Source organism: Oncorhynchus mykiss, chromosome 31 (assembly GCF_013265735.2).
Source record: "Oncorhynchus mykiss isolate Arlee chromosome 31, USDA_OmykA_1.1, whole genome shotgun sequence".
Classification (NCBI taxonomy): Eukaryota; Metazoa; Chordata; class Actinopteri; order Salmoniformes; family Salmonidae; genus Oncorhynchus; species Oncorhynchus mykiss.
In genome coordinates this window covers 36001536-36028847 of record NC_050571.1, presented here as the reverse complement: position 1 = coordinate 36028847, position 27312 = coordinate 36001536, and the positions used below count along the sequence as shown (strand labels likewise).

At 42.0% G+C, this 27312-nt stretch overlaps 1 protein-coding gene across 2 annotated transcripts in view; it reads left to right on the top strand.

Annotated features, from left to right (window-relative positions):
- mgat4b (alpha-1,3-mannosyl-glycoprotein 4-beta-N-acetylglucosaminyltransferase B) overlaps window positions 1–27312 on the top strand; it is a 221523-nt gene that overhangs the window by 81465 nt on the left and 112746 nt on the right. The window contains exons 1-2 of one of the 2 annotated variants that reach the window (XM_036969827.1): window positions 10041–10360; window positions 26752–26931. In XM_036969827.1, the coding sequence (XP_036825722.1) occupies window positions 10297–10360; window positions 26752–26931 (244 nt within the window). In that variant the 5' untranslated portion in view covers window positions 10041–10296. Of the gene's footprint in view, window positions 1–10040; window positions 10361–26751; window positions 26932–27312 lie in introns of those variants that run through there. The other variant, XM_036969826.1, reaches the window with a different exon arrangement.

Here is a 27312-nt window from a genome sequence, read left to right as displayed (position 1 = left end):
TAAGGAATAACAGAACGTCATCAGCATACATGCATATCTTATGTTCACTGCCTCTTATTGTTATTCCCTGTAAGGTTGGGTCCTGTCTTATTGCCTGCGCTAATGGTTCGAGGTACAAGGAGAAGAGCGTGGGTGGAAGAATACAGCCTTGCCTTGCCCCTCGCTCTCATTTTATCGGTCGTGACAAATGTCCACTTATCTTTATTCTAGCGGTCGGACATGAATACAGTGATTTAATGCACTGTATCACTTCTTTGTTGAAACCAAATCTTTCCATAACTTGGAATAGTTAATCCCATCCCACTGAATCAAATGCTTTTTCTGCATCTAGACTGATTTAATATTGCACTTGTCTTATTCTGAGAAATGTGGTCCATGACATGTAGTGTTCTCCTTATATTGTCCTTTGTCTGCCTATTTTTTAATGGAACTAGTTTGTTCTCCGTCAGTCAATTCTGGGATTATGCTCTCCATTCTTTTGGCTATCATTGATGCATATAGTTTATAATCTGTGTTAAGAATTGCGATAGGTCTATATGAACTGCAGTCCTTCTTATTTTTACCCTCTTTTGGGATTACAGATATGATGGCCTCTCTCCATGACGGTGGGAGACCCCCCTCCCTCAGAGTCCAGTTAAAACAGGCCTTAAGTAGAGGTGTTAGTTGTTCTCTGAAGGTCTTGAACCATTCTGAAGGGAAGCCATCAGGGCCTGGAGACTTGTTTACTTTTAGTTGAGATATTGCTTTATTAATTTCTTCAGTAGTTATTTCTGAAGTAAGTCTATCATTTTGCTCTGTCCCAATTTGAGGGTAGATCGAGTGAGTTCAAAAAGTGCTCTATTGTCTGTGCATCTGCCTTCTCTGGTTGCTTGTACAGATTTGTGTAATATGATTCAAATGCATTCTGTATTTCATCTAATTTCTATGTGATCATCTTTTTGGGGTCTTATATTTTGAAAATGGTTTTCTGTGCTTGTTGTTACCTGAGTCTCATGCTAGTAATTTGGTTGCCTTTGAGCCTGCTTCATAATATTGTTGTTTCAGGAACCTAAGCTTTTTCTCTACTTCTTCTCTATACCTTTTGAATCTCTCGTAATATAAGAGGGTCTTTGTATTGACAAAGAGATCGTTCTAAGTTTCTTAGGGTTTCCTGTAATTTCAGCAGTTTCTGTGCTTTAAACTTTTTCTTGAGAGAAGATGTGGCTATGATCTTCCCTCTAATAACCGCCTTAGCTGCATCCCATAATGTAGCAGGAGATACTTCCCCATTATCATTATTCTCCAGATAGATGTTCAATTCAGTCTTTATTGATTCCTTGAATGCAGGATCATTCAGCATGCTTGTATTAAGTCTCCGTATAGTATTTCTTGGTTTGCCATCAAGGTGTAGAGTAAGGTAAACTCCATTATGGTCTGAAGCCGCTCTGCCCGATCCTACAATCCTTATGCCTGTGTCTATCTGCACTGTACATGAAAAAATAGTCTAACCTGGAGTATTCAGTGTGGCGGGCTGAGTAAAAAGTATATTCCTTATCGGTCTTGTGGGTGTCACGCCATACATCGAGCAGTCCTAGATCCTGCAGTATCCTATTGATCTTTTTAGCAACTAGACTCATTTTCCTATTTGACTGAGTTGAGTTTTGTATGCGTTTCACCAAGTGTTAGTTTTGTAGATGACAGCGTTTGAAAGTATATTCAATGAACGTTTGACCCAGGTCTTGTCTCCATGGAAACCGGACTGATAAAGATGCTCGGCCAGACAGACCCACACACGCACAGTCTTGTTCAGGTAACCTTGTGAGGACACACAATTCAGTCCTATTTTCCCTAACCCTAACCCGTACTCTTACCCTTAACCTGACCCTAACCTTAACCCAAAAAACCTAACCTTAACCCTAGCTCCTAACCCTCGCGCCTAACCCTCGTGCCTAACCCTGACCGTTAATGTAATTCTAACCTTAACCCTAAACCCCTTAGAAATACCATTTGACCTCATGGGGATTAACAAAATGTCCTCAGTTGGTCACATTTTTGTTTACTATTCTTGTGGGGACTTCTGGTTAAACATGTCCACACACACTCTACAAGTCTGGGAATCAATTTGGCCCAGAGTAGACATTCTCACATCTCTCTAACTCAATATGACCTTGTCACAATGAAAAGTAAAGGGAGTGAAAGCAAAGGAAGTGTAAAAAAAACAAAAACCACAGGTGGGTGAAAAAATTGTTCATTGACAAGCTCCGAGACTAGTCTTGTCCTAAATCCACCTGACGACTGGCCAAAACAAATCCATTTAGGATCTCAAATAAGGCTTGATTTTGTGCCAGTTTTCACACTCTTGCCTTAATCCCAACCTTGTAAATGTGGGAAGAACAATACGCAGCCCATTTTATTAAAATGCCCAGGCCTACATTTGACATCTGTGTTACAGTAGTTTTCCCTTGGTTTTAAAATGGAATTGGTGTTTTTTTTTTATGAGCGTTTTGGCCTTTCTAAAAGTCTTTCATGGGTACGCTCTCAAACTCTTCTCTCGCTCTCTCAGTTCAATGAGCTTTATTAGAACAAATGTTGTAAATATTGGCAGTGCAGTTTTACACATGCATTGTTTCTCTCTCCCTCCTTCGGTTTGACACAGTCTAAGGGGCTGAGGGAGAATTTGAGTGCTTCTAAGCTTTCCCCCAGCGTAGGTCATTAGAGAGAACAGACCGAAACTCTCAGATTGTTAAAGCAGCCGGGAGTTAGTCCTCCCCCGGCCTCCCCATTAGGTTTTATTAAATTGGAAGCAGATAACTCCTTCCATTATTTTGTCCTCTGCACTGTTCTGATGTGAATGGGGTTAGTTGAGAGCAATTTCATAACTTTTTTCTTTTTTTCTCCTTTTTTCCATTTCTTAGTTTTCCGTCAATCTCTTAGCTCTGCCCGTCTCCATCTTGCTTTCTCTCGTCTTCGTCTCTGTCTCTCACTGCTTTGTCCGCCTATCTCTCTCACTCTCTTAATGTCTTGAGCATTCTATGCAATCATATATACAAATACAACTTTAGGAGTTGAGGATTTGGATGGATGATGGCACAACTAGAAGCTGCTCTTAGATTTGTATGGGAGGGCTCTATATCTGCACATATAAGGTAGGGTAATTCTGGTCATTTAGTGTGTGTGTGTTGTGTCAAAGGCTATTTGTTCCCGCTTCTTCCTCACTCGTTTTCCGAAAATGTCACTGGAGGGTTTCTGGCTTGCTCCGATGACCTTCCCACTGATTCTTATTACCCTGTTCAATGGGTTCTGACTTGTGTTCCCTAGAGCATCAAACCACCCAACAATATTAAAGGGTATTATGGATTTTATGAAGCATTTATAAAATGCTTTAAGGATTGATTGGTGTACATTAAACTTCCTCAATTTCCATAGAAAGAACAGGCATTGTTGACATTTTGAGGGAATGTGTTCAGTGATTCTTTTGAAGAAGAGCTTGTTGTCGATGATGGTTCCTATGGTATTTGTAGTCTTCCACTCGCTCAATGATCTGTCCGTTAATCTCTAACGCTGGGATGGTAGGTTGGTCTCTTCTGAAGTCAATGACCAGGTCTTTGGTTTTGGTTGAATTGAGGTCCAGGTAGTTTTGACCATAGTGAAAACATCAGAGTTGCCTGCTGTTTCCAAAATGACTGTGTCATCCCAGTGCTTAATGAACATCATCTCTGGGTGTGAGCTCCTACAGTCGTCAGTGTTCAGGGTGAATAACACACGCAAGATGGCAGAGCCTTGTGGTGATCCTGTAGAGATGAGCTGCAGTGACCATTGAATCTGACCAGCAGGAGTCTATTTTTCAGGAAGGAGAGAACCCAGAGAATCAGATGTGGCTTGACATTCATGTTCTGACGCTTTTGACCCTTTGAGTCTGGACTGTAGAGAAATCCACACATACCATTGTGACGTGCAGTACCAGTCAAAGGTTTGGACACACTTACTCATTTCAGGATTTTTCTTTATTTTTACTATTTTTTAAATTGTACAATAATATTGAAGACATCAAAACTATGAAATAACACATATGGAATCATGTAGTAACCAAAAAAGTGTTAAACAAATCTAAATATATGTTCAGATTTGTCAAAGTAGCCACCCTTTGCCTTGATGACAGCTTTTCACACTCTTGGCATTCTCTCAACCAGCTTCATGAGGTAGTCCCCTGGAATGCATTTGTTTGTGAGACGCAGAGTAGGTGAAAGGATGATCTCTGCATGTGTGGTTTCCACTGTGAAGCATGGAGGAGATGGTGTGGGGGTGCTTTGCTGGTGACAATGTCAATGGTTTTATTTAGAATTCAAGGCGTACTTAACCAGCATGGCTACCACAGCATTCTGCAGTGATACACCATCCTATCTGGTTTGCACTGAGTGGGACTATCATTTGTTTTTCAACAGGACAATGACCCAACACACCTCCAGGCTGTGTAAGGGTTATTTGACCATAGAGTGAAGGAAAAGCAGCCAACAAGTGCTCAGCATATGTGGGAACTCCTTCAAGACTGTTGGAAAAGCATACCAGATGAAGCTGGTTGAGAGAATGCCAAGAGTATGCAAAGCTGTCATCAAGGCAAAGGGTGGCTACTTTGAAGAATCTCAAATATAAAATATATTTTGATATGTTTAACCTTTCTGATCTCCCCATCCCGGATCCGGGTTCGTGAATACAGACTCAAGCTCATTACCATAACGCAACGTTAACTATTCATGAAAATCGCAAATGAAATGAAATAAATATGCTAGCTCTCAAGCTTAGCCTTTTGTTAACAACACTGTCATCTCAGATTTTCAAAATATGCTTCTCAACCATTGCAAAACAATCATTTGTGTAACAGTATTGATGGCTAACGTAGCATTTAGCATTAGCATTCAGCTGGCAACATTTACACAAAAAAACAGAAAAGCATTCAAAAAAATCATTTACCTTTGAAGAACTTCAGATGTTTTCATTGAGGAGACTCTCAGATAGCAAATGTTCAGTTTTTCCTGAAAGATTATTTGTTTAGGACAAATCGCTCCGTTTTCTGCGTCACGTTTAGCTATGAAAAAACCCCTGTATCCAGGATTGTGTAAATCTATCAGCAAGCTCATTAGCATAACACAACGTTAACTATTTATGAAAATCGCAAATGAAATGAAATAAATATGCCATCTCTCAAGCTTAGCCTTTTGTAAACAACACTGTCATCTCAGATTTTCAAAATATGCTTCTCAACCATAGGAAAACAATCATTTGTGTAAAAGTAGCTAGCTAGAGTTAGCATTTCGCGTTAGCATTTAGCGTTAGCATTAGCGTTAGCATCCAGCACGCAACATTAACAAAAACATAAAAGCCTTCAAATAAAATCATTTACCTTTGAAGAACTTCTGATGTTTTCAATGAGGATACTCTCAGTTAGATAGCAGATGCTCAGTTTTTCCAAAAAGATTCCTTGTGTATTAGAAATAGCTCCGTTTTATACATCACATTTGGCTACCAAAAAAAATCCATAAATTCAGTCCTCAAAACGCAAACTTTTTTCCAAATTAACTCCATAATATCGACTGAAAACATGGCAAACGTTGTTTAGAATCAATCCTCAAGGTGTTTTTCACATATCTCTTCATTGATACATCGTTCTTGGAAACATGCTTTCTCTCCTGAATCCCAGGAGAAAATGCCTGCACCTGAAGATTACGCACAAATTTAGACAAAGGACACCGGGCGGACCTCTGGAAAATGTAGTCTCTTATGGCCAATCTTCCAATGATATGCCTACAAATACGTCACAATGCTGCTAAGACCTTGGGCGAACGACAGAAAGTGTAGGCTCATTCCTTGCGCAATCACAGCCATATAAGGAGAGAATGGAAAACAGAGCTTCAGAAATTCTGCTAATTCCTGGGTGATGCATCATCTTGGTTTCGCCTGTAGAATGAGTTCTGGGGCACTTACAGACAAAATCTTTGCAGATTCTGAAACTTCAGAGTGTTTTCTTTCCAAAACTGTCAAGAATATGCATAGTCGAGCATCTTTTCGTGACAAAATATCGCGCTTAAAACGGGAACGTTTTTTATCCAAAAATGAAATAGCGCCCCTAGAGCTCTAACTGGTTAACACTTTTTTTTTTGTTACTACATGATTCCACATGTGTTATTTCATAGTTTTGATGTCTTCACTATTATTCTACAATGTAAACAATACAAATAAAGAGAAAATAAAAGAAAAATAAAGAAAAACCCTGGAATGAGTAGGTGTGTCCTAACTTTTGACTGGTACTGTAGGTTTTGGGCTTCTCCAGGTGGGTGTTGGCACAGTGAAGTAGAGACAGAACCGCATAATCAACACCTCTGTTCTGCTTTAGGTAAACTGAAGTGGGTCTGTATAAGAGCATACCAGCTTATGTAGCTGGGGGACAATCGGTATTTCAAAACTCTTCATCACTAAAGGCTAAAGCTACAGGGTGGTCAATGTATCAGGATGGGTTGCTCTTTTTAGGTATTGGGCATATGGTGTTTTGCCAGAGCGTTTAAAAATCTCACAGAAAACACTTCTCAGTTGGTTAGGGCAAACCTTTAGTTGACCATCACTAATGTCGTCTGGCCCAGGTGATTTTTGTTTTGATTTGTCGTTTAAATGCAGCTTCCACATCTTTTGGTTGCACCGCAACATTTGTCACAGTTTGTGACATGTTAGGTCAGAGATCAGCTCCTCCCTTTCATTTGCAAAGTCATGTTGGTCAAATTTACAATAAAAAGGGATTGCTACGTTCTACTGAATGATTTTCACTTTCTCTCTGACTCAGGAGACTGCTATGAGCTTTAGTATTACGCCATGCTCTTAGACGCCCATGGCGGCTCTCAGTCAAGTATACAGGCCTCATTCAAGAGGTAGTGGCACTTTAACTGAAACCTGTCCCAGCAATTGATTTAAGCCCCCACTTTCAATACTAGTGTCACTATAGTTACTAGATTCTCGACTATAGGATATTTCATTGGCATTTTTGAGCCCATTTGAGTTACATTTCAGATAGAATGGACACTCACAGACAGTAACAAATGGCAGGCCCCAAACCTTTGTTAGAGGTTTTGGAAAAATCTACCATTGCTTTTCCCCTTACAATTTCCTAATGGACTCTGCACAACTCCCGTCCCCAAGTGCTATTCTCAACACACTTTTGTTATTGTCGGTCTTTCTGTCTGTCTATCTGGAAAGCAATCTGTTAATGTCCATAACAGCCTCTAGATATGTGATCTTGCGGACTTCGAGAGAATGAAGAATGGCCCTTTTGTGTTATTCTCATTCAGTTCTGTAGTCGTTTTTAAATGTTTTGTTCATCATTTGTTCGGCCATTTGGCTGAATGTTATCCCCTCCATCTGGTTTCATTCTAGTGGCTAGCGGTGCTTCTGTAGTGTCTGTGATTTCTGTGTACTCCTTCAATTAGGGGTTAACAATAAAGGGCTTTTTAAGATGTGTTGTTGAGCTAAGGCTTCTAAGGTGGTTTTTGCCTGAAAACAGCGGGGAGCCTATGGCCCGCACTAGTTTAGCAGCACTAGCTGGAAGCGTGAATGCCAGCGAGCAACGGTTCACTGTAGTTCAAGCTTTACTGCCGCGGGAAGAGATGGAGCCCAGATGTGTAATTACAGTAGCGCTGCTGCTTCAATCCACACTACAGAATATCTGCCCTGGTACTATGACAGAGATTGGGGATAGAGATGGAGGGGGAAGGGAGGAAAAAAAGGGGGAGAGGGAGGTAGAGATAAGGAGAGGGAGGGAAGAGAGAGGGAGAGTGTTAATGTGTGTATGCGTGTCTGCTATTTTTCTATCCTCTGTGCTTACCACCACATTGACAGCTTGATGGAGGATGGACACCTTTCTCACTTTCACCTCTTTCCCTCGCCTTTTGTCCTTCTCCCCCCTCTCTCTCTCTCTCTCTCTCTCTTTCCCTCTACCTCTCCTCTCATTGACCTTGTAAAGGGATGAGCTCACCAAGGCAGCTCTGCTGACGTCATCCCCAACCTGCGATCGCTAGATACCACCAACCCCCTGATGCCTTCAGCTTCAATAATCACATCACTCTCCTTAGAATCAACCACTCACAGTGCTTCACTCCAAATCCAGGGAAGATGAGGGCGGCTTTCTTCCGCAGCTAGCACATAACGTTCTGAGAACCATATGTTTCTTCGAGCTTGGCGAGAGCGTAGATTTCCTATGGTTATTTTTGCATTCAACCTTCCCACAATTATCTGGGAAATGGTGCACAGTACTTGCTTGGCTTTTGGAAAATTCTCAGCACATTTTAAAAATGTCTTTTTTCTTGGGTATTTCATTACTTTAACAGAAGGTTTCCTAAAAGTTCAAACATGGTTACATTTAATTCTAGGAATGTTTTCCTCCTGGTTTGACGTCGGGAATGTTCTCAAAAAGTTCAGAGATCTTTTAAAAAAAAGAAGGTTATTCTGTGGGAATTTCAGTACTTCAGTGAAACCAAGTTTCCTCTTGGTTCTATTTAAAGTCATGTTATCAAATTATTCCAAGAATGTTAAGAAAACTTTCCATAAAAACCACAAGAAATCTTAAGTCTTAGTCTTAAAAACAAACATTCCATTCCCAGCATCAACAAAACTCTCTCTATCCTCTATTTTGTTGTGTGTTCAGGTGTTGGCTGCACCCACTAAATGGCCACACACTGAAAAAAATGAGGGGTTCAACAAGAGTTCTTCTAAGATACTCAAAGTTCTTCGAAGAACCTTAGGGTTCTTGGCATTGAAAATGCCTCCCCCAAAAGGATCTTCCAAGAACCCCATAGAAGGTGGAGTTCATTGAAGGAACCTCCTTGGTTGGTGGGTGGTTCTTGCAGGAACCTAACTGCCCAACTGAAACATTTCAATTTGAAAGGACATCAGGTGCAGGCCACTTAACTGAAACACGTAAAGATCTCCTCAATTTAAGGTAAGGTTTGTCCCTCGTATGATCTAAATTGATATTGTTGTATGATGATACCATCTATCTTTTCCTATTTGTCCCAATCTTTCTAAAAACAGAAAATGGACACAATTCAATGGATATCAATCAACAACAAGGTAAGAATATGTAGGCTATAAGAATATGTTGAAGGCAAGCTCTATTGCGTGAAGATGACTAAACTGCTCACTTTTGTGTCTGTAGGTATACAGATGAGGAGGCACGCAAAGGTATGTCATTTGGTTTTGGTATGTTATGCAGGTCACAGATCACAAGGAATGTGAATGAAAACCATTATCAAGACACTTGTTTTTTTTTTGTGTTTTTTTTCTTCAATCACATTCTCCACAAAAACCAAGGTATGAATTCTGCGTGTGCCTGTTTTGTTAATCACCTGTTTTTGGGATTCACAGATGTCACCTTCCCTACACCACTGCAAAATCATCCTGGCTATGGATATGGAGAGCATTAACATCAACACGCCAGAGGATATAACCATTGGACTTGGGGCTCTGCTGGGAGTTTACCTCATTTCGATTTTATATCTTCTGTTTAGCCACTAAAATCATAACAACCACTGAGAACTACAATAGTGACTTATTGTTATGCATATTAATAGTATTATTAATCGTGATAATAGGGGAGGGGGGTAATTAACACATTTACCCCAAAAGGTTCTTCAAAAGGTTATTTTGAGGATCCATTAAAATAGGTTCTTTGAAGAACTTTTAGGGGTTCCTCCACAGTTTCAGTTTGAAGAACCCCTAAAGGATACTCCAGGAACTTTTTCTTTATAGAGTGTACTTGATCTTAATGAATGTTTGTTTCCTTTGAAATGGGGTCTGTTTGAATAGACAAATATTAATAGCGGTGTCTGCATAAAAAAAACATGGCATGCTAGCAGTGGACTAGTTCCATGGATAGAGAACAAAAGATTATGGTTTTGAATCGCACTGATGCTGTCACAATAAAAAAAAATATTTGCATGATTAATGCCTAAGGAATTTAATTTACATGTGTCCTATCTGTGCTTGTAGTTCAACCCCCCCCCCCCAAAAAAAAAAAAAAAAAACGAAATGTTACTGAAACATGTTAATAAAACATCCCAGGAATATTTCTGGGAACCATAGTCAAACGTTCTCCAAACTTTCCTGCTACCTAAAAAAGTATTGTTCCCAGAACAGGTGAAATGTTGACTTTCTTTCTCACAACATTTAGTTCTTTCTTTTTATTTCCTTCTCTTTCTTTCTCCTTTCCATCTTCTTCCTTTCTCTCTGTCTTTCACTCTGTCTCTCTGTCTGGCCTGTTGTCTTCTCCACACTAGGGCCATGTGTTGTGGAGATCAAGGCCTGTTAGCAAGATTGAGGAGTGATCCAGAAGTTTCCGAGTCTGGTGTGTGTCTCTCATTTACACACACATGGACACACACACACTGAGACCCCTTTTTCTGGTGGCAACCAGAGCATTGACCTCAGAGTTCCACATTGCTGAATGCAACAGTTGTTATTTTAGGGGTTTAGGTGCTCTGAAGTCCCTCTGTCCGCCATTTAGCTGATCTTAGATCTGTGCCATTGCAGTGGGTCATACTCCAGGCTCTCACTAGTCTCGTTAAAAGTTAGGGCACAGGGTGGTCATCACTTGCTTGTCTGACTATGTTCATGGGTTGCACCTCCGTTCTACAGATGCCACAGCCATATTGGTGCCCAAAAGTCCAGTGATGCCCAGTCATTCTGAACGGTGGCTAATGACCGTTTCATCAAATATTAAACTATAGTCGCTTGGAAATACGATGACATAGGCAAATATTTAGTAGGAATTATCAGCATTATCATGTCATCAAATGTACTTTAGACAGATGGCAATGTTTTCATTAGCTAGCAAAGTTCATCAACAATATCAAGCAATGCTAACGTTAGCTAGCAAAAATGTGATGGTTTCCCCTCAATCTTGGCTAGCTAACATTATACCGCATCTAAAGTCAATCTGGCGACGTCCCAATGATGACAAAAGGTTTTCCTACTAATTATTTTCCTCCTTTAGAAATGTAATTGTATTTCCAAGCCACTGTAATGCACTTTTAATGAAATCTTCATCCGCGCCCATTGACAATGCACCCGAGTAGAACGCTCAGTCGGGCGTCTGTCCTAACATGATTGTTCAAAACAGGTCACACGTTTTGTCACAATACTTATGAATAGTGTCGCGTGCCATCTCGCGTTGTTATCCCATTTCATGTGCCTGTGTTTTTTGTCTATCTGCCTGTGTGTGTGTGTGTGTGTGTGTCTGTCCGTGTCTATGTATGTGCACAAGAGATACGGACTTCTCAGCCATCTGCAGACATTCAGTTTAGGTTGTCCTGCAGCAGCCACTGGAGCTCCTACGCCTTGTTAGTGCGACATGCTATTAATTAAACTTGTGGAGCGGGCCTCAAGCTGCAGAGACAGAGAGAGAGGTGAAAGAGGGATGAGGAAAGGGGAGGAGGAAGAGGGGAGCAGGCCTCAAGCTGCAGAGACAGAGAGAGAGAGCTGAAAGAGGGATGAGGAAAGGGGAGGAGGAAGAGGGGAGCGGGCCTCAAGCTGCAGAGGCAGAGAGAGAGGTGAAAGAGGGATGAGGAAAGGGGAGGAGGAAGAGGGGAGCGGGCCTCAAGCTGCAGAGACAGAGAGAGGTGAAAGGGGGATGAGGAAAGGGGAGGAGGAAGAGGGGAGCGGTTGATGAGTGTGTTTGTATCAAAGTCACGCCGTGCCGTGACGCAAAAAAAACCTTTTGGTCTAATCCTCCTGTGCTGCATGAGTTAAAACAAATGCACTTTATTTGGATCGTCCACCTATAGACGCAGTAACACATGAATGATTAGTGCATTTCTGTCGACATGCATGACTTGATGTCAAGCTTATTCAACTATTGGGATTTATTTGCCCCAAAAATGATGTTTTTGTTAACTGGCTCCTCTTCAGTACATGCCAACCCACTTTATTCTCACCTCACTCTCTCCATCGTCTATCAATCTATTTCCCTCATTTTCCCCATCATCTCCCTTCCTGTACTGTTTGCACATCCTTTATATCTCTCTTGCTAGTTAGTATTCTCAACTTCCAACTACTCCTCTTTTTCTCATTTGCACAGATGGGGTGTGAAATTCCCAGCGCACTAACTTAGCATCTCTCTCTCTCTCTCTCTCTCTCTCTCTCTCTCTCTCTCTCTCTCTCAATTTAAGGGCTTTATTGGCATGGGAAACATATGTTGACATTACCAAGGCAAGTGAAATAGATAATAAACAATAAAAAAATAAATAGTTAACATTTACACTCAAAAGTTCCAAAATAATAAAGACGTTTCAAATGTCATTTTATGTCTATATACAGTGTTGTGATGATGTGCAAATGGTGTTTGTTCTTTACTGGTTGCCCTTTTCTTGTGGCAACAGGTTCACAAATATTGCTGCTGTGATGGCACACTGTGGTATTTCACCCAGTAGGGAGTTTATCAAAATTGGATTTGTTTTCCAATTCTTTGTGGGTCTGTGTAATCTGAGGAAAATATGTGTCTCCAATATGCTCATTCTCTCTCATTCTTACTTAGTAGACATGCCTCATTTACACACACACACACACACACACACACACACACACACACACACACACACACACACACACACACACACTTACACACTTACTTCACTACTAAAGCCTCAGTCACCATACAGATGCAGGATCTTAATTTGAGCCAGTTTGCTACAGCAGGGAAATAATCTCTGCAGCAACAGGAAATGTGAAGCTTTTTTTTAACCTGAAGTACACTACAAGTTTAAAATGTCCTGCATTGCAGGAGTTATCCTGCAACAGGGTGATCAAATGAAGATCCTACACATGTAAGGGTGATCCTTGAGTACTTGATGCCTTCCAGATCTAAGCCATACTTTCCATTATTTGCACATCATCAAATATTTGCACATCAAATAGTGCTATTCTTTGTTAGCCTTTTTACAGTTGGACTTCCATAGCTTAGTGTTTTTTTCCCACTAATAGCCCGGGTTGTTCCATTCGATTTCAATCACTTTTTGAATGAAACCTTCCTTACATTTTTGCCCATAATAGAAGTGGTCAGAAAGTGGCTTTTTGGACCTGAATGCCAAAACATTCAGGAGATAGAGGTGCCCAAAGTTTGCCCAAAGTTGACCAATTTTGCACACCCCACCGTACCATGAGATATACATGCATTCATCTATAGAAAATATAAACGGTTGAGTTCGATATAATTTCAAAGTGAATAGAATCAAATGGAACAACCCAGCTGCTAGCCACATGTTAGCTTCTTGTAGCCCTTGCTTCAAACTCAATGTGCATAACGTGTTCTAATGGACCTTCAGAAAGGTTTAACTTAGAAGACTGCTCTAGGGGTGGTGATTCTCATAGAACACCGTGGAGAAGAGGCTAGCCTCGTGCCGTGTACAAAGCATTAAATTAAGGTTAAATAAAATGCAATTTTATTTCCACGCAGGTTTGGTTCCTGAGTTAATTAGGCAATTAACATCCCATCATGCTTAGGGTCATGTATAAAATGCTGGGCAGGCCATCAATTTGGTTACCATGATACCATTCACAGAGCACGAGTGGTTGCTGAATGGTTTGATGAGCATGACGACGACGTAAACCATATGCCATGGCCGTCTCATTCACATGACTCAGCCCAATTGAACGCTTATGGGAGATTCTGGAGCGGCGCCTGAGACAGCATTTTCCACCACAGTCAACAAAACGCCAATTGCTGGAATTTCTCGAAGAAAGAATGGCGTTGCGTCCCTCTAATAGCTGCAGACACTTGTAGAATCTATACCAAGGTGCATTGAAGCTGTTTTGGCTCTTGGTGGCCCAACACTGACATTTTATGTTGGTGTTTCCTTTATTTTGGAAGGTACCTGTATATTCCTATGGCTCACTCACACGCACACACAAACACCAATATAGACTAGGTCCTGTTCAGTTATTTCCCAGAAGCGTCTTTGTGCCTGGGAAACAAAGAACTGTTAGTATTTGTCCAGGAGTAGGAGATGAAAGGAAGAGGAAAGAGCGAAAATGAAAGGATGAGATGAGAGGGCACCGCGGGCCCTATGGATAATACCGGCCAGTCTGCTCTTCCTCTCCAGATTACAGTCAGGTTTAATTTAAGACTGTGGACTTGAGGCTTCCCAGGTAATTCTGCCATTAGGTTTCCCCTAGATAGGAAAGAGTCTCTCTAACCCTACTGTAGCTTCTTGGATGGATTTTGGCTGGAGGCAAAAGAAACACACACACCTGTTTTGGTGAGGTGCTGGCTAGTGGAGTAGAACACACAAACAAAGAAAAGTAGAGTTATTCCAGGAGCTCAGATGCAATCATTTTATAACCAACGTTTCGACGGCCAAGCTGTCTTCATCGGGGTATATTGTCAGCAGTTAGAAGACTCGTTGGGCGATAGGTCAGGATATCCATTTTGCAGTCCATGCTAACAACACGGGGCACGCACATGCTGATTTTGGCCGTCCACACCAGACACGATCAGGACACGCATGTTGAAATATCAAAACTAACTCTGAACCAACTAAATTAATTTGGGGACAGGTCAAAACTCATGAAACATTCATGGACATTTAGCCAGCTAGCTTGCTGTTGCTAGCTAATTTGTCCTGGGATATAAACATTGGGTTGTTATTTTACCTGAAATGTACAACGTCCTTTTTTTTCTGGATCTTTATAGATTTCTGAACAATTTTGAGTCAGAAAACATTGTGTGTTCTCTACACCGACAAATAATCCACAGATTAAAGGGGACATTTAATTAGTTTCAAGTAACCGCTCCTCCTTCAGTAGTAGAGTAGCCTTCTTCTTGTTCTTCGTCTGTGGACATTATATGGCGGTTGGCAACTAACTTTAAGGTGCGTTACCACCACCAACTGGACTGGAGTGTGGACCTCAGTTCATCTTTCAATCACTGACGTGAGTATGTAAACCAATGAGGAGATGGGAGAGGCGGGACTTGCAGTGTGTCAAGTGTAGAAAATAGAACCAAGTTCGATTTAGCGCCTGGCTACGCATACGCTTGTTGACGCGCTAGCAGTTTATGTACAGTATGTGCACATTTATTTTGCAATGCTCGCGCACGCAATGTGAGTGTTCTGGTCAGCATGTGAGCCCAACTTCTTTGGAAGTCTTGGGCAACATCTGAATAGTCGAAGAGGCTTCCTCTCCTTGTCTGTAGTCCTTCTTGAGCAATGATAGTGTACAGACTTCAAGAATTGCCATACATTTTTTTTTAGCTTACCTTAAGTGCATGACCAACTTCTAGAACTAGGAAAACTCATGATTGACTAAATGTAAACCACACCAACCCAATAGTCTTATGTATGACGATGTTAACTGTGGTTGTTGCAGGAATGATATGATTTCTGATAAATGCGGAGATTAGGCTGTGGCTGCCGTAATGGGATGGCACCCAACTGGCACCACTGGTCTGGCACTGAAGGCACAGCTGGCACCAGTCTACCCAGACACACTCAGAGACTAGGGTCTGGATAATTACTGCTCTCTTTTGGTGTGTGTGTGTGTGTGTGTGTGTGTGTGTGTGTGTGTGTGTGTGTGTGTGTGTGGTGGGATGTGGCGCGCACAGACACTCAGACACTTGATCTCTCGCAAACATAAACACACTCTTGCATATGCACCGCACCCACATAGGCACTCATATACACAAACATGCGACACTCATTACATTACTCATACACTCACCTCCTCAAATTGCACATTCACTTTTCAGCTTCAACTTCCCTGTTATGTAAAATAAAACTATTAGTCAGTACAAACACATTTCCACAAACCAACATGTCATTTGACAATGCACCTCAATTGTGCCGAATCCTGTTTGCTGGAAAGCACATACTGTAGGCTTATCTCTCGTGTGTCAATGACTGTATATGTTAATGGTGAAAGCCATTGATCACGTGACAACATTCCCATGTGAAGTCAAAAAGCACATTTGAAGCCAAATGAAGTCTGTTTAAGATGGTAAATGTTAAGACAGTCTGTTAAGACTTAACATGCGCAGTTTGAGCTACACCAGGAAGTGACGTTGCAGGCTAGCTTAGCACTGCCCCCTCTCATTGACCAACTCAAGTTGACGACCGACCGGGGTACTGCAGGCTGCCATTTTAAAATAATTGAGTTTATCAGAAGCAATTATTGCTACCATGATTGTCTTCCAAAATGTATTTTATTTAGTCGACGATTGACCATGAAGATCGTCATTTTTCCATTCACTATAATGGTGGATCCTGTTTTCTGCTTACAATGCCTGCTTTACCGCGTTCATCCTTAAATATCCGGGGCTTCAAAGAGAAGGGGCAGTCATTCTCCCCTGGTGTTTTTACATCCTGCCTGCCCTATAGTAACCCCACCTGCTCTCTGTCTCCCAGGCATGGCCAGTTGACTCGGATAACTCCATTTCCTATCCTCTCATCTCCTCTCGTTTATTGCAAATTGCACTTTTGCCCCAAACAAATTCATTTTTCACCGTAAAGTGGTAGTGGTGGTGGATGGTTATCTATTCTGGTCTTGGTCGGCCTCTGATACAGCAGATCTATGTTACTTTATTTATTTTTCTTTCCTGTTACCTCTGACCTTCACTCTATTTCTCTCGCGCTCTCTTTTTCTCTCCCACTCTCATTCTCACACACACACACACTCTCCCCCTCTGTCCCATCTCTCTCTCCCTCTCTCTCTCTCTGTTTCTCACACAACCTCTCACATCGCCCCTGACCCTGTTTCAAGGAGACCCCCTAGCAGCTAAACAAATGGAGAGAGGCAGAGGGACTGAGACTGAGTGAGCACCATATGCCGTAGGCCTCATTAAGGGATACTTGATAGGGGACACTCGTTGGGGACACTCGTTAGGGACAGCCAGTTAGCCAGGTCAATCTGTGACCGTGCGAGGAAGCAAAGCCATGGGGATGGAAATGTGGACATGGTGGGCGTGTTTGTTGGGGGGGGGGCTCTTCTCTTATCAGTGTGCTCTATCAGTCTGCCCTAGGATAATTTGATTCCCCACTTCCTACCTTCCTTGAATCCACCTCTACGCACCCCCTCCCCTCTATACCTCTCATCTCCCTCCAGGGAAAGGTATTGATCCCTCCATCCAGGATGCCTGTGTAGAAATGTGATGCAAGGATAACAGGCCTAATGGCATTATTCAGGAGCCACCATGGCCCCTTTTTCTCACCACAAATACACACGCACGCACGAGGTGGAGAGGTCCTTAAATCGCACGGACGCACGCGCGCACACACACACACACCACTGAGACACGTAGGCTCTGTGTTGGCTTTGTCAAAGTGAATGTGGCTTTGTCAAAGTGAATGTAACTTCTGGGTGTCAATAAGCATGTGGCTGTATGGTCACAGTGTGTTTTCTTTAGGTCTTTGTTTACTTGTTTGTATGTTTTTGACAGATGTGTGCTTGTGTCCATGTGAGTGAGAGAGAGTGCAGGTGCGGCCAATTTAGCTGGACAGGCTGCAGACTCTGTAAGAGTGGTGTATAATAGCATTAGTGTCCCATTACAGTTCTGGTCTGTTCTGAATGTGTGCTGTATCGTGTTCTCTCTCGCTCTCTCTCAAGCACGCACGCACACACACACACAGTATTCTCTTAATTCTCTTATGCCTGGAAGTATAACCACACCACAGGCGACTGCAGTGCAATCACAAAGTCCATTTGGAGCAGGGGGAGAGAGTTTGTGTGTGTGTGTGTGTGTGTGTGTGTGTGTGTGTGTGTGTGTGTGTGTGTGTGTGTGTGTGTGTTTGTGTGTGTTTGTGCGTGTGCTTGCATCCGTCCATGTGTGTGCCACTTGGTGCTCTATTCTCTATGTCTAAATGGATGGGACGCACACACACATTTCTCTTTTCGGATGGATCTTAACCATGTCGTGTGGAAACTTGAGGAATATGCAACAGGACACCAGATTCCAATGGCAACCAAACACTTACCCTTCCTCCCACCCTTGCCTTATCATTGGCCTTGACAAGACTCTTTCATAGTCCAAGCCCACTCTTTGCACCATACATTTATACCCTGACTTTCACGAGGGTTGGTTCTTCTATCCTTGTGGGGACCTAAAATCCTAAAGTCCCCACAAGGATAGTTAGACAAGAAAAAGTATCCTTAGTGGGGACATTTCCCACTTACCCATTAAGTTTAGGAGTTAGGTTAAGGGTTACCATTAGGGTAATGGGTTAGGCAAAAAAATATTTTTTATGGAAATCAATGTTAGTTCCCCATGATGAAAAAATAACAAATTGTGTGTGTGTGTGTTCGCGTGTGTATGCGCTTGTGAGTGAAAGTGCAAAGTTGAGTGGGTTTGGGTGCTTTAGTATTGTGTGGGTTCGGTTAAGTGTTATTCTGAGTTGAACATGTTGCGGTAGGTCTATGCCTTTGCCGAGTGGGTTACATGACATCAGTCTTTGTTGATATGTGTGTTTTATGGACCACTAATCTAGGATTAGTGTGTAATTAGAGTATCAGGCTGAGTACATAGTGATTTAGTTTGTCGCTTTGTTGGTGTGTCAATAGCAAAGCTTCCAGATGATCAAGGTCTTTCAACTATGCTATGACTGTTCGTCCATGTCTTTTTGAAATCATCAGTTATAGGTCTGTGTGTAAAAGCAACTGCTGTCTTTCCTTTTAAAAATGTGAACAACAGGAACAGGAGAAACCGATTTGTAGAGTACTACGACGATCTCACCGCACATCATCGCTGCCAGGCTCATGTTACTGTTCGACATACACATTCCATGTCCTGAAATGTGACTCTCTCTCACTACCTTGGCATGATGTGTCAGTCCAAACGTCTATTCATGTGGACACTGGTACTCACTAGTTTTAAGTAGTTTACGGTTGGTTTGGTTTTCAGTTTTTCTTTCTTCTAGCAAACTACTGGGTTTTGATGGACAATCCTCATATGAATTCAGAGGATTTTACTGCTCGGATCCAATGGGAAAAGAGGCGGGACAAATGTCTCAAGTCTTCCTAAATCATTTTGGTATTCAGTGAATATTGCTGATCTGTTGAATAGAGAGAAAAATCTTGCCCTAAGCTTGACACTCCCCTATGTAGTGGGTTGTATGCACTATGCTGTAGATTGTATGTACACATTTGACCATATGTGGATGCTGACATCACTTGCTTAGTGATTATATAATTTGAATGATTGATTGTCTATGGTGAAGAAAGTATGAATATTAGCTGATAGGGTCCTATTTTGGCTGGCTTTTGGCGAGGTCTTTAAATTCTAGTCAATGCATGCGTACATACACAGCTATAGTTCAAAGGTTAGCTATTTCCCATAATCCTCTAAGGCATGGGTTCCCAAACCCCTGTGTGTGCCATGTCTGTTTCTATGGGTGCTGTTCATGACACAAACTGTCCTCAACTGAAATATCACATTGACATAAGTATTCAGACCCTTTACTCAGTACTTTGTTGATGCACCTTTAGCAGCGTTTACAGCCTCGAGTTTTCTTGGGTATGGCACTACAAGCTTGGCACACCTATATTTAGGGAGCTTCTCCCATTCTTCTCTGCAGATCCTCTCAAGCTCTGTCAGATTGGATGGGGGGTGCCGCTTCACAGCTATTTGGTGAATGATGGAGGCCACTGTGTTCTTGGGGACCTTCAATGCTGCAGACAATTTTGGTACCCTTCCCCAGATCATTGCCTCGACACAATCCTGTCTCGGAACTCTACGGACAATTCCTTCGACCTCATGGCTTGGTTTTTGCTCTGACATGCACTTTCAACTGTGGGACCTTATATAGACAGGTGTGTGCCTTTCCAAATCATGTCTAATCATTTGAAGTTACCACAGGTGGACTCCAATCAAACTCCGTACGGGAGTTGTAGCGATGATATAAGACAGTAACTACTAACAATTGGATACCACGAAATTGGGGAGAAAAGAAAAAAATAAAAAATAAAAAGAGTATTTCTGTATTAACTGTTTTATAAATTAGCAAAAAAAAAATGTTTAAACTGTTTTTGCTTTGTCATTATGAGGTATTGTGTGTAGATTGATGAGGAAAAACACTTATTTAATCAATTTTAGAATAAGGCTGTAACGTAACAAAATGTTGAAAAAGTCAAGGGGTCTTAATACTCCCTGAATGCACTGTATATATATGCTCTGACCCCTCACGCCCCACAGTTTGGGAACCACTGCTTTAACTTCTTATGGCTGCCATCCCGTTAACGGGATAATTGTCATCAACAACCGCTGAATTGCATATTCAAATAATATTACTACAAATATTTATATTCATGAAATCACAAGTGCAATATAAAAAAAGACAGCTTAGCCTATTGTTAATCAACCTGTCGTGTCAGATTTTGAAAATATGCTTTACAGCGAAAGCAATCCAAGCGTTTGTGTAAGTTTATCGATCGCTCGACAAAACATTATGTACACCTAGCATCAAGTAGCTTGGTCACGAAATTCAGAAAAGCAATCAAATTAATCGTTTACCTTTGATGATCTTTGGATGTTTTCACTCACGAGACTCCCAGTTACACAAAAAATGTTCCTTTTGTTCCATGAAGATTATTTTTATATCCAAAATACCTCTGTTTGTTTGGCGCGTTATGTTCAGAAATCCACAGGAAAGAGCGGTCACGATAACGCAGACAAATTCCAAATAGTATCCGTTATGTCCACAGAAACATGTCAAACGTTTTTTATAATCAATCCTCAGGTTGTTTTTAAAATATATAATCGATAATATATCAACCGCAACTGTCTTTTTCAGTAGGAGAGGGAAAGGCAATGGCTGCCCAAATTCTGTTACGCATACAAAACGCTGCTGGCACCCGGCCATACAACGACGCAATGTTATCTTTCTCACTCATTTTTCAACATAAAAGCCTGAAACTATGTCTAAAGACTGTTGACACCTTGAGGAAGCGATAGGAAAAGGAATCTGGTTGATATCCCTTTAAATGGAGCAAAAGTAGGCTATGGAACATGGAGTTTTCAAAATAGAAGCCACTTCCTGGTTTGATTTTCCTCAGGGTTTCGCCTGCAATATCAGTTCTGTTATACTCACAGACAATATTTTGTCAGTTTTGGAATCTTTAGAGTGTTTTCTATCCAAAACTAATAATACTATGCATATATTAGCAACTGAGACTGAGGAGCAGGCCATTTAGTTTGGGCAACTTATTCATCCAAGCTATTCAATACTGCCCCCCAGCCATAAGAAGTTAAGGCGCCAGACCTGAAAACCATCAGATCTGGGAAAGTAATCATCTCTGCTTGAATGACGCACAATCACAAGCTTATATATGCATAGACACATGCATGCACACACATACACAATCACATAATATGTGTAACATAATGCAGACACACACCTACAAAATAACACGCATAGTGCATTTGCACACTTTCTCGCTCTTTCGCTCTCCCTCACACATACACAAGCAAACAAAACAGGTCTTGATGAGGTTGGCCCTTTTCATAATGCAATATTCCATAGCCATGTATTATGCATTATGCAATTTTGTTTTGTTTTGCAGCAATGCAGCATGCGGCCTCCCATCTAGATGGGTTCTGTAATCAGTTAATACACAACCGTCCAGTGATTTAGATAATTAAGCTACCGGAGATAAGCAATTCTGCAGAATGATAATTAAAACTCCACATTAGGAAGGGGAAAGTGTGTGTTTGTATGTCGTGGGGGGGGGGGGGGGAGATTGCTTGTGTGTGTTTAGTCTGGGAAGTGCTGTAGCATTTTTGATCAGCCAAGCAGACGTGACCGGGGAACTATTGTGTCTCGCTAATGAGTGTCGGAAAAATAAACATACCGTAGACCCAGGCACAAGTGTGTGTGTGTGTGTGTGTTTGCTTCCTCTGTCTTTCCATCTGTCTGCATCTGCATCTACACAACAGACACACAACCCAAAATCAGTAAGAATTAGGACAAGAAATGAAAACTTACTCTGTCACACACACATACACACACACACACACACCTTCCTTTAGTATCCCTCATAGTTGAGTAGGATTCTCTGCCAGGTATCACGGGTCCAGGGTGTGGATCTGGCTGACACACACACAAGTACTCACTCTTCTTCACCATACCAAATTTGGGCAAGACCTTCTTCTTTGAGTGACCACGCATGCTGTTTCTTTGGTGGTGTGCCACACTCGAGAAGATGGGGAAAAGGAGACCACCAATAGAGAGGGGAAAAGGAGACCACCGATGGAGAGGGGAAAATGAAACCTATTCCCCCTCAGGAGACTGAAAAAATTTGGCATCGGTCCTCAGATCCTCAAAAGGTTCTACAGCTGCACCATCGAGAGCATCCTAACTGGTTGCATCACTGCCTGGCATGGCAACTGCTCCACCTCTGACCGCAAGGCACTTCAGAGGGTAGTGCCAACGGCCCAGTACATCACTGGGGCCAAGCTTCCTGCCATCCAGGACCTCTATACCAGGCGGTGTCAGATGAAGGCCCTAAAAATTGTCAAAGACAACCCTAGTCATGGACTGTTCTCTCTGCTTCCGCAAGGCAAGCGGTACCGGAGCACCATGTCTAGGTCCAAGAGGCTTCTGAACAGCTTCTACCCCCAAACCATAAGACTCCTGAACATCTAGTCAAATGGCTACCCAGACTATTTGCATTGCACCCCCCCCCCCCCCCCTCCTCCACACCACTGCCACTCTGTTGTCATCCATGCATAGTCACTTTCATACCTCTACCTACATGTACATACTACCTCAACTAACTGGTGCCCCCGCACATTGACTCTGTACCGGCACCCCCCTGTATGTATTGTTCTTTTTTACTGCTGCTCTTTAATTACTTGTTACTTTTATCTCTTATTCTTACCTGTGTTTTTTGAAACTGCACTGTTGGTTCGGGGCTTGTAAGTAAGCATTTCACTGTAAGGTCTACACCGGTCGTATTCGGCGCATGTGACTAATAACATTTGATTTGATTTGTAAAGAAGAGAATCTCAACACAGTATTGCAAAATGTCGACATTGTCCCCCAGCAGCAACAGTCTTTAATGCTATCAATGCTTTAGAGAGGCTAAACTCGGCTGTTGAGCCTGTGTTTCATCATATCCGGGGCCGCAGCGAGAAGTGAAAAGTTTCCCCAGCTTCATACTGTAAGACACTATCATTCTTCTACACTTTCATCTCATACCTCTACTTTTATCCCTGCTTTCTTCCCTGTCCACAACTTTGTAAACTGCTGGTGTTGTTAAAAAAAAAAAAAAAAAAAATTATAATGAGGCATTAATTAATTTCTGTCTAGTTGCATGCTGACACACGCATTGAAGTTGTAAGTAAGGAAAGATAAGCGCTAGCATAGGGGTTCATAGCATCCACCGACCAATAACGCAACAGACACACTTAAATAATATGCACAAACACCAGCACTCTTTCTCTCTCACTCACTCTCTGAATACCCAGCAATCGAGCCTGCATGTGCCGTCTTCCTTTCTGGAGGTGTGGATGTCTGTCTGTCTGACTTAGTGTGAAGGTGTGACACCATTCCTGAAAGGCCGTGGCTGCGGATCCGGAGGTAACCACCCACATCCCCCCCCCCCCCCCCCCCCCCCCCCCCCCCCGTTCCATCGCTCACTGTCAGTCGGGAAGTTTTACCGTGAAACGTCCATGCAGCATGGTTTTGTTTCAATCAAAGCACATGCAGTTCGGGACTGTATCGCCAGTGGACTAATGAAACAAATGTCTAAGATAAAAAATATATCAAGAGATAGTTTTTGAGTGTAATTTTCCTTTTAAGGTCTCAAAATAGCCTAGGAACCTCAAATTCATCTCTGGACTTTGAAGTCAGTTCCACTGCCCCCCCCCCCAGGTTCCGGGTCTGATTTACATTTTTTTGTTTCAGGTGTGTGCAATGGATTATCAGGCAGAACACACAAAAAAACAGCAGGCTCTGAACCTCGTAAGAGTTGAATACCCCTCTCCTAGAACATACTGTATCAATGGTAAACGAATACCACAGGATGTTTAAGGAAGTGTATTTGACCGTTGTATTAACAAACTGTCGTAAAAACAACTGTTGCAAGAACGTGAGAAACCGTTTTAATACTAAATGTTTTGCTATTGTTGTTAACCTCGACAACATGAACTTATCATGAAACGGGGAGATGTAGCCGACACACTGGCCGGGCCGGACAGTTTCTCTCTAGTGGATTTTTATTATTTCATTACTACTGATATGCGATTGAGGTAAAAAATAAAAGAAGAAAATATTACACCTTTAAACTCTCCAGTGCTTCAGTCTTTTAACCGCAGACTATTGTCACAATTTGCTTTGTTTGTCTCCACTTTTACTGGGCCTTTAAGGGTAGTAATCCTTAAAACATAATGGGATAGTTCAGCGGAATTATGAATTCTGATATTTGTTTCCTTTCCTCTTAAGCGCTCTATCGACTGCTCTAAGGGGTCACTGCAATCCACACTTTGGTTTTGGTAGAAGAGCCACTGCCAACAAACGCTAACGTTAGCCTTTTTCCAACCAAAAACATTACTTTACTCGGCGTACCGTGTCTGAAGTTACACCTCACACTATTACAACAGTGTGACAACAGTGTGTTTTTTGGATTAACATGTTCAATATGTTTCCTTAAAAATCCTCTGTCTTATGTGCTTATTGTTTAACCATTGGTATGTTCTTGACCATTTTGAGACCTTAAGGAGCATCGGGTACTGCTGGAATATCTACGATCTTCCGAGTCATTATTACATACTTTAAAAGCTGTTCATAAATGTGCGCGAAACTATCTTTTCTAACATTTACACATTTGGGAGTAATGATTCATAAAATATGAATAAACTATTTACTAATCCAGTGGTTACCTAGGACCCCTGGGGGTTCTTGAGGGAAGTCATGTGGCCAAAGACCTTCTGGTAAAATGCACCTGAAGGGGTACTTCAGGGGTACTCCGGGCAGAGCAAAACTCAGCTGGTGGTACAGTAAGCAAAAAAGGTTGGAAACCACTATACGAATCCATTGTAAATGTTTGTTTACAAGGTGTTATTATAAGTTGCTTCCCTTGTTGGGTTTCTGTTAAGCTATTCCAGATGCTCTCAGTAGATATTGCATTGTCTTTGTGCCTTTTCACCTTTCCACCTTTCCAGTTATGCAATATTAAAAGTGCCTGCTGTCAGATGTATCCGTCTCTAGTCCTGGGTTGCTGTAAGGCTAACGTTTTGTGTATCAGGGCTAGGTGCTATCAGGGATTACACCGGGATTTGGGTTCAGATAGCATTAGTGAAACAGGAGTCCCATGTTGTTTCCTGAGATTTAGCTTTTTTCCGAACTCGCTCCCACCTGCTTCGATGTGACGCGATGTCCAGAACTGTATGTGTGCGCCCTTATGCAAGTGTTTACATGTGTGTGTGTGTGTGTGTGTGTGTGTGTGTGTGTGTGTGTGTGTGTGTGTGTGTGTGTCCATTCCAAGGTGTGTATGTGCATGTATTTTTTCCCCCTCGGTAGAGCTTAGAGAACTCTGTAATGAAAAGCGCCGTACAAACTAAATGTATTATTATATTCTGCACTGTGTATCTATGCGTTGGCATGTGCTTATCTGCATATCCTACAATGTGTGTGAAAGCATGTATGTATGTGTGCAAGTCGGTCCGCAGTGTGTGTGTGTGTGTGTCAGTATAAATATAATCCTGTGAAAAACAAATCCAGGGACAGTGTTTTTCTCTTTTACTGGAGAGCAGTGGGAAGAGGAAGAAGGAAGATAAAGAAAGGAGGAATGGAGGCGGGGAGGAATATCAGTCAGAGCAGCTTAGAGAAGGGTCAGTGACCTGGAAATACCTGCACTCTGTCCCAAATGGGCGGCAGATAGCCTAGCGGTTAGAGTGTTGGGCCGGTGACTGGTTCGAATCCCTGAGCCAAATATGGGGGGGAAATCTGTACCTGTTCCCTTGAGCAAGGCACTGGTCAAATATAGTGCACTATGTAGGGAACAGCGGGCTATTTGTGATTCAGCTCTGGCCATTCCCTAGCAGATTTATAACACGTATAAAAATTACTCTGTTGTTCCCAGAATATCCCTACAACATATGTGTACGTCCATAGTAGTTGGAAAACAGCACAAACAGATCTGGGACCAGGCTACTGTCGATTTAGTCCAACAATCTATGGGTTAAGTGAGGTGATTCGTCCACTAGGATCGATGCATATCAGTCCAGAGCATAGTGCCTATTGATCAAGCTGTTAAGAGGGGTAATGACTTGAAAAGTATTCCACGCTGACCACGGTAAATCACTCCTTTTAAATGCTGCGTAAAGTCACCAAGGACGGACTACCTATGTGCTCTATCTGTTTTGTCTGTGTACCTCATAAAAACCATGTCAAGATGCTCTAGGGTGACATTTATGTTTATGGTGTGTAGTCAATGTGTTTGTGTAAAATTACTTTGTCAACCTTTGTCCCCCTGTAATGGTCCGCTCATTCTTCCCTATTGCTCTCATGTCTTCCTCTCTCTGTCTCTCTCTTCTTCTTCTTCTTCTTCTCTCTCTCCTTCTCGCCATCATTCCCTCTCCCCCTCTCAAATAAAAATGTGAACATACTTTATTGGCATGAAACGAGCAATGAATGTGTTGCCGTTCAAGCAATTAAAATCATGTAATACTATGCAAAATAGCAAATCACAGAAGAAAGTAAGACCCAAGATAACTGTTAAGACTTTCACAAACCTCTCTCCTCTCTCTCTCTGTAGGTGATGTGGTGGACATTTACCAGCGGGAGTTTCTGGGCCTGAGGGAGCGTCTGCACTCTGCCGAGCAGGAAAACCTGAAGCGCTCCAAGGAGCTCAACCTGGTGCTGGACGAGATCAAGAGGGCCATCGCCGAGAAGCAGGCCCTCAGGGACATCAACCGCACCTGGGCCAGCCTTTCCGGTAATAACAACAGACTGGAGGGAGGAGAAACTAGTTAGAACCAGTCAGAACTAGTCAGAGCCAATTACAACCAGTCAGAATGAATCAGTCAATAGGTTTGCTAGATTTTACAACAATCAGTTACAATTTAAGCAACTGTAAAGCCACATCTACAGTGCCTTCAGAAAGTATTCATACCCCTTGACTTATTTCACATTTTGTTGTGTTACAGCCTGAATTCAAAATGAATTAATGAGGTTTTTTTCTGACAAAGTGAAAACATGTTTTCAGACATTTCTGCTAATGTATTAAATTAAATACAGAGATATACCATTTACATAAGTATTTACATCCTTGAGTCAATACTTTGTAGAAGCAACTTTGGTGGTGATTACAGCTGTG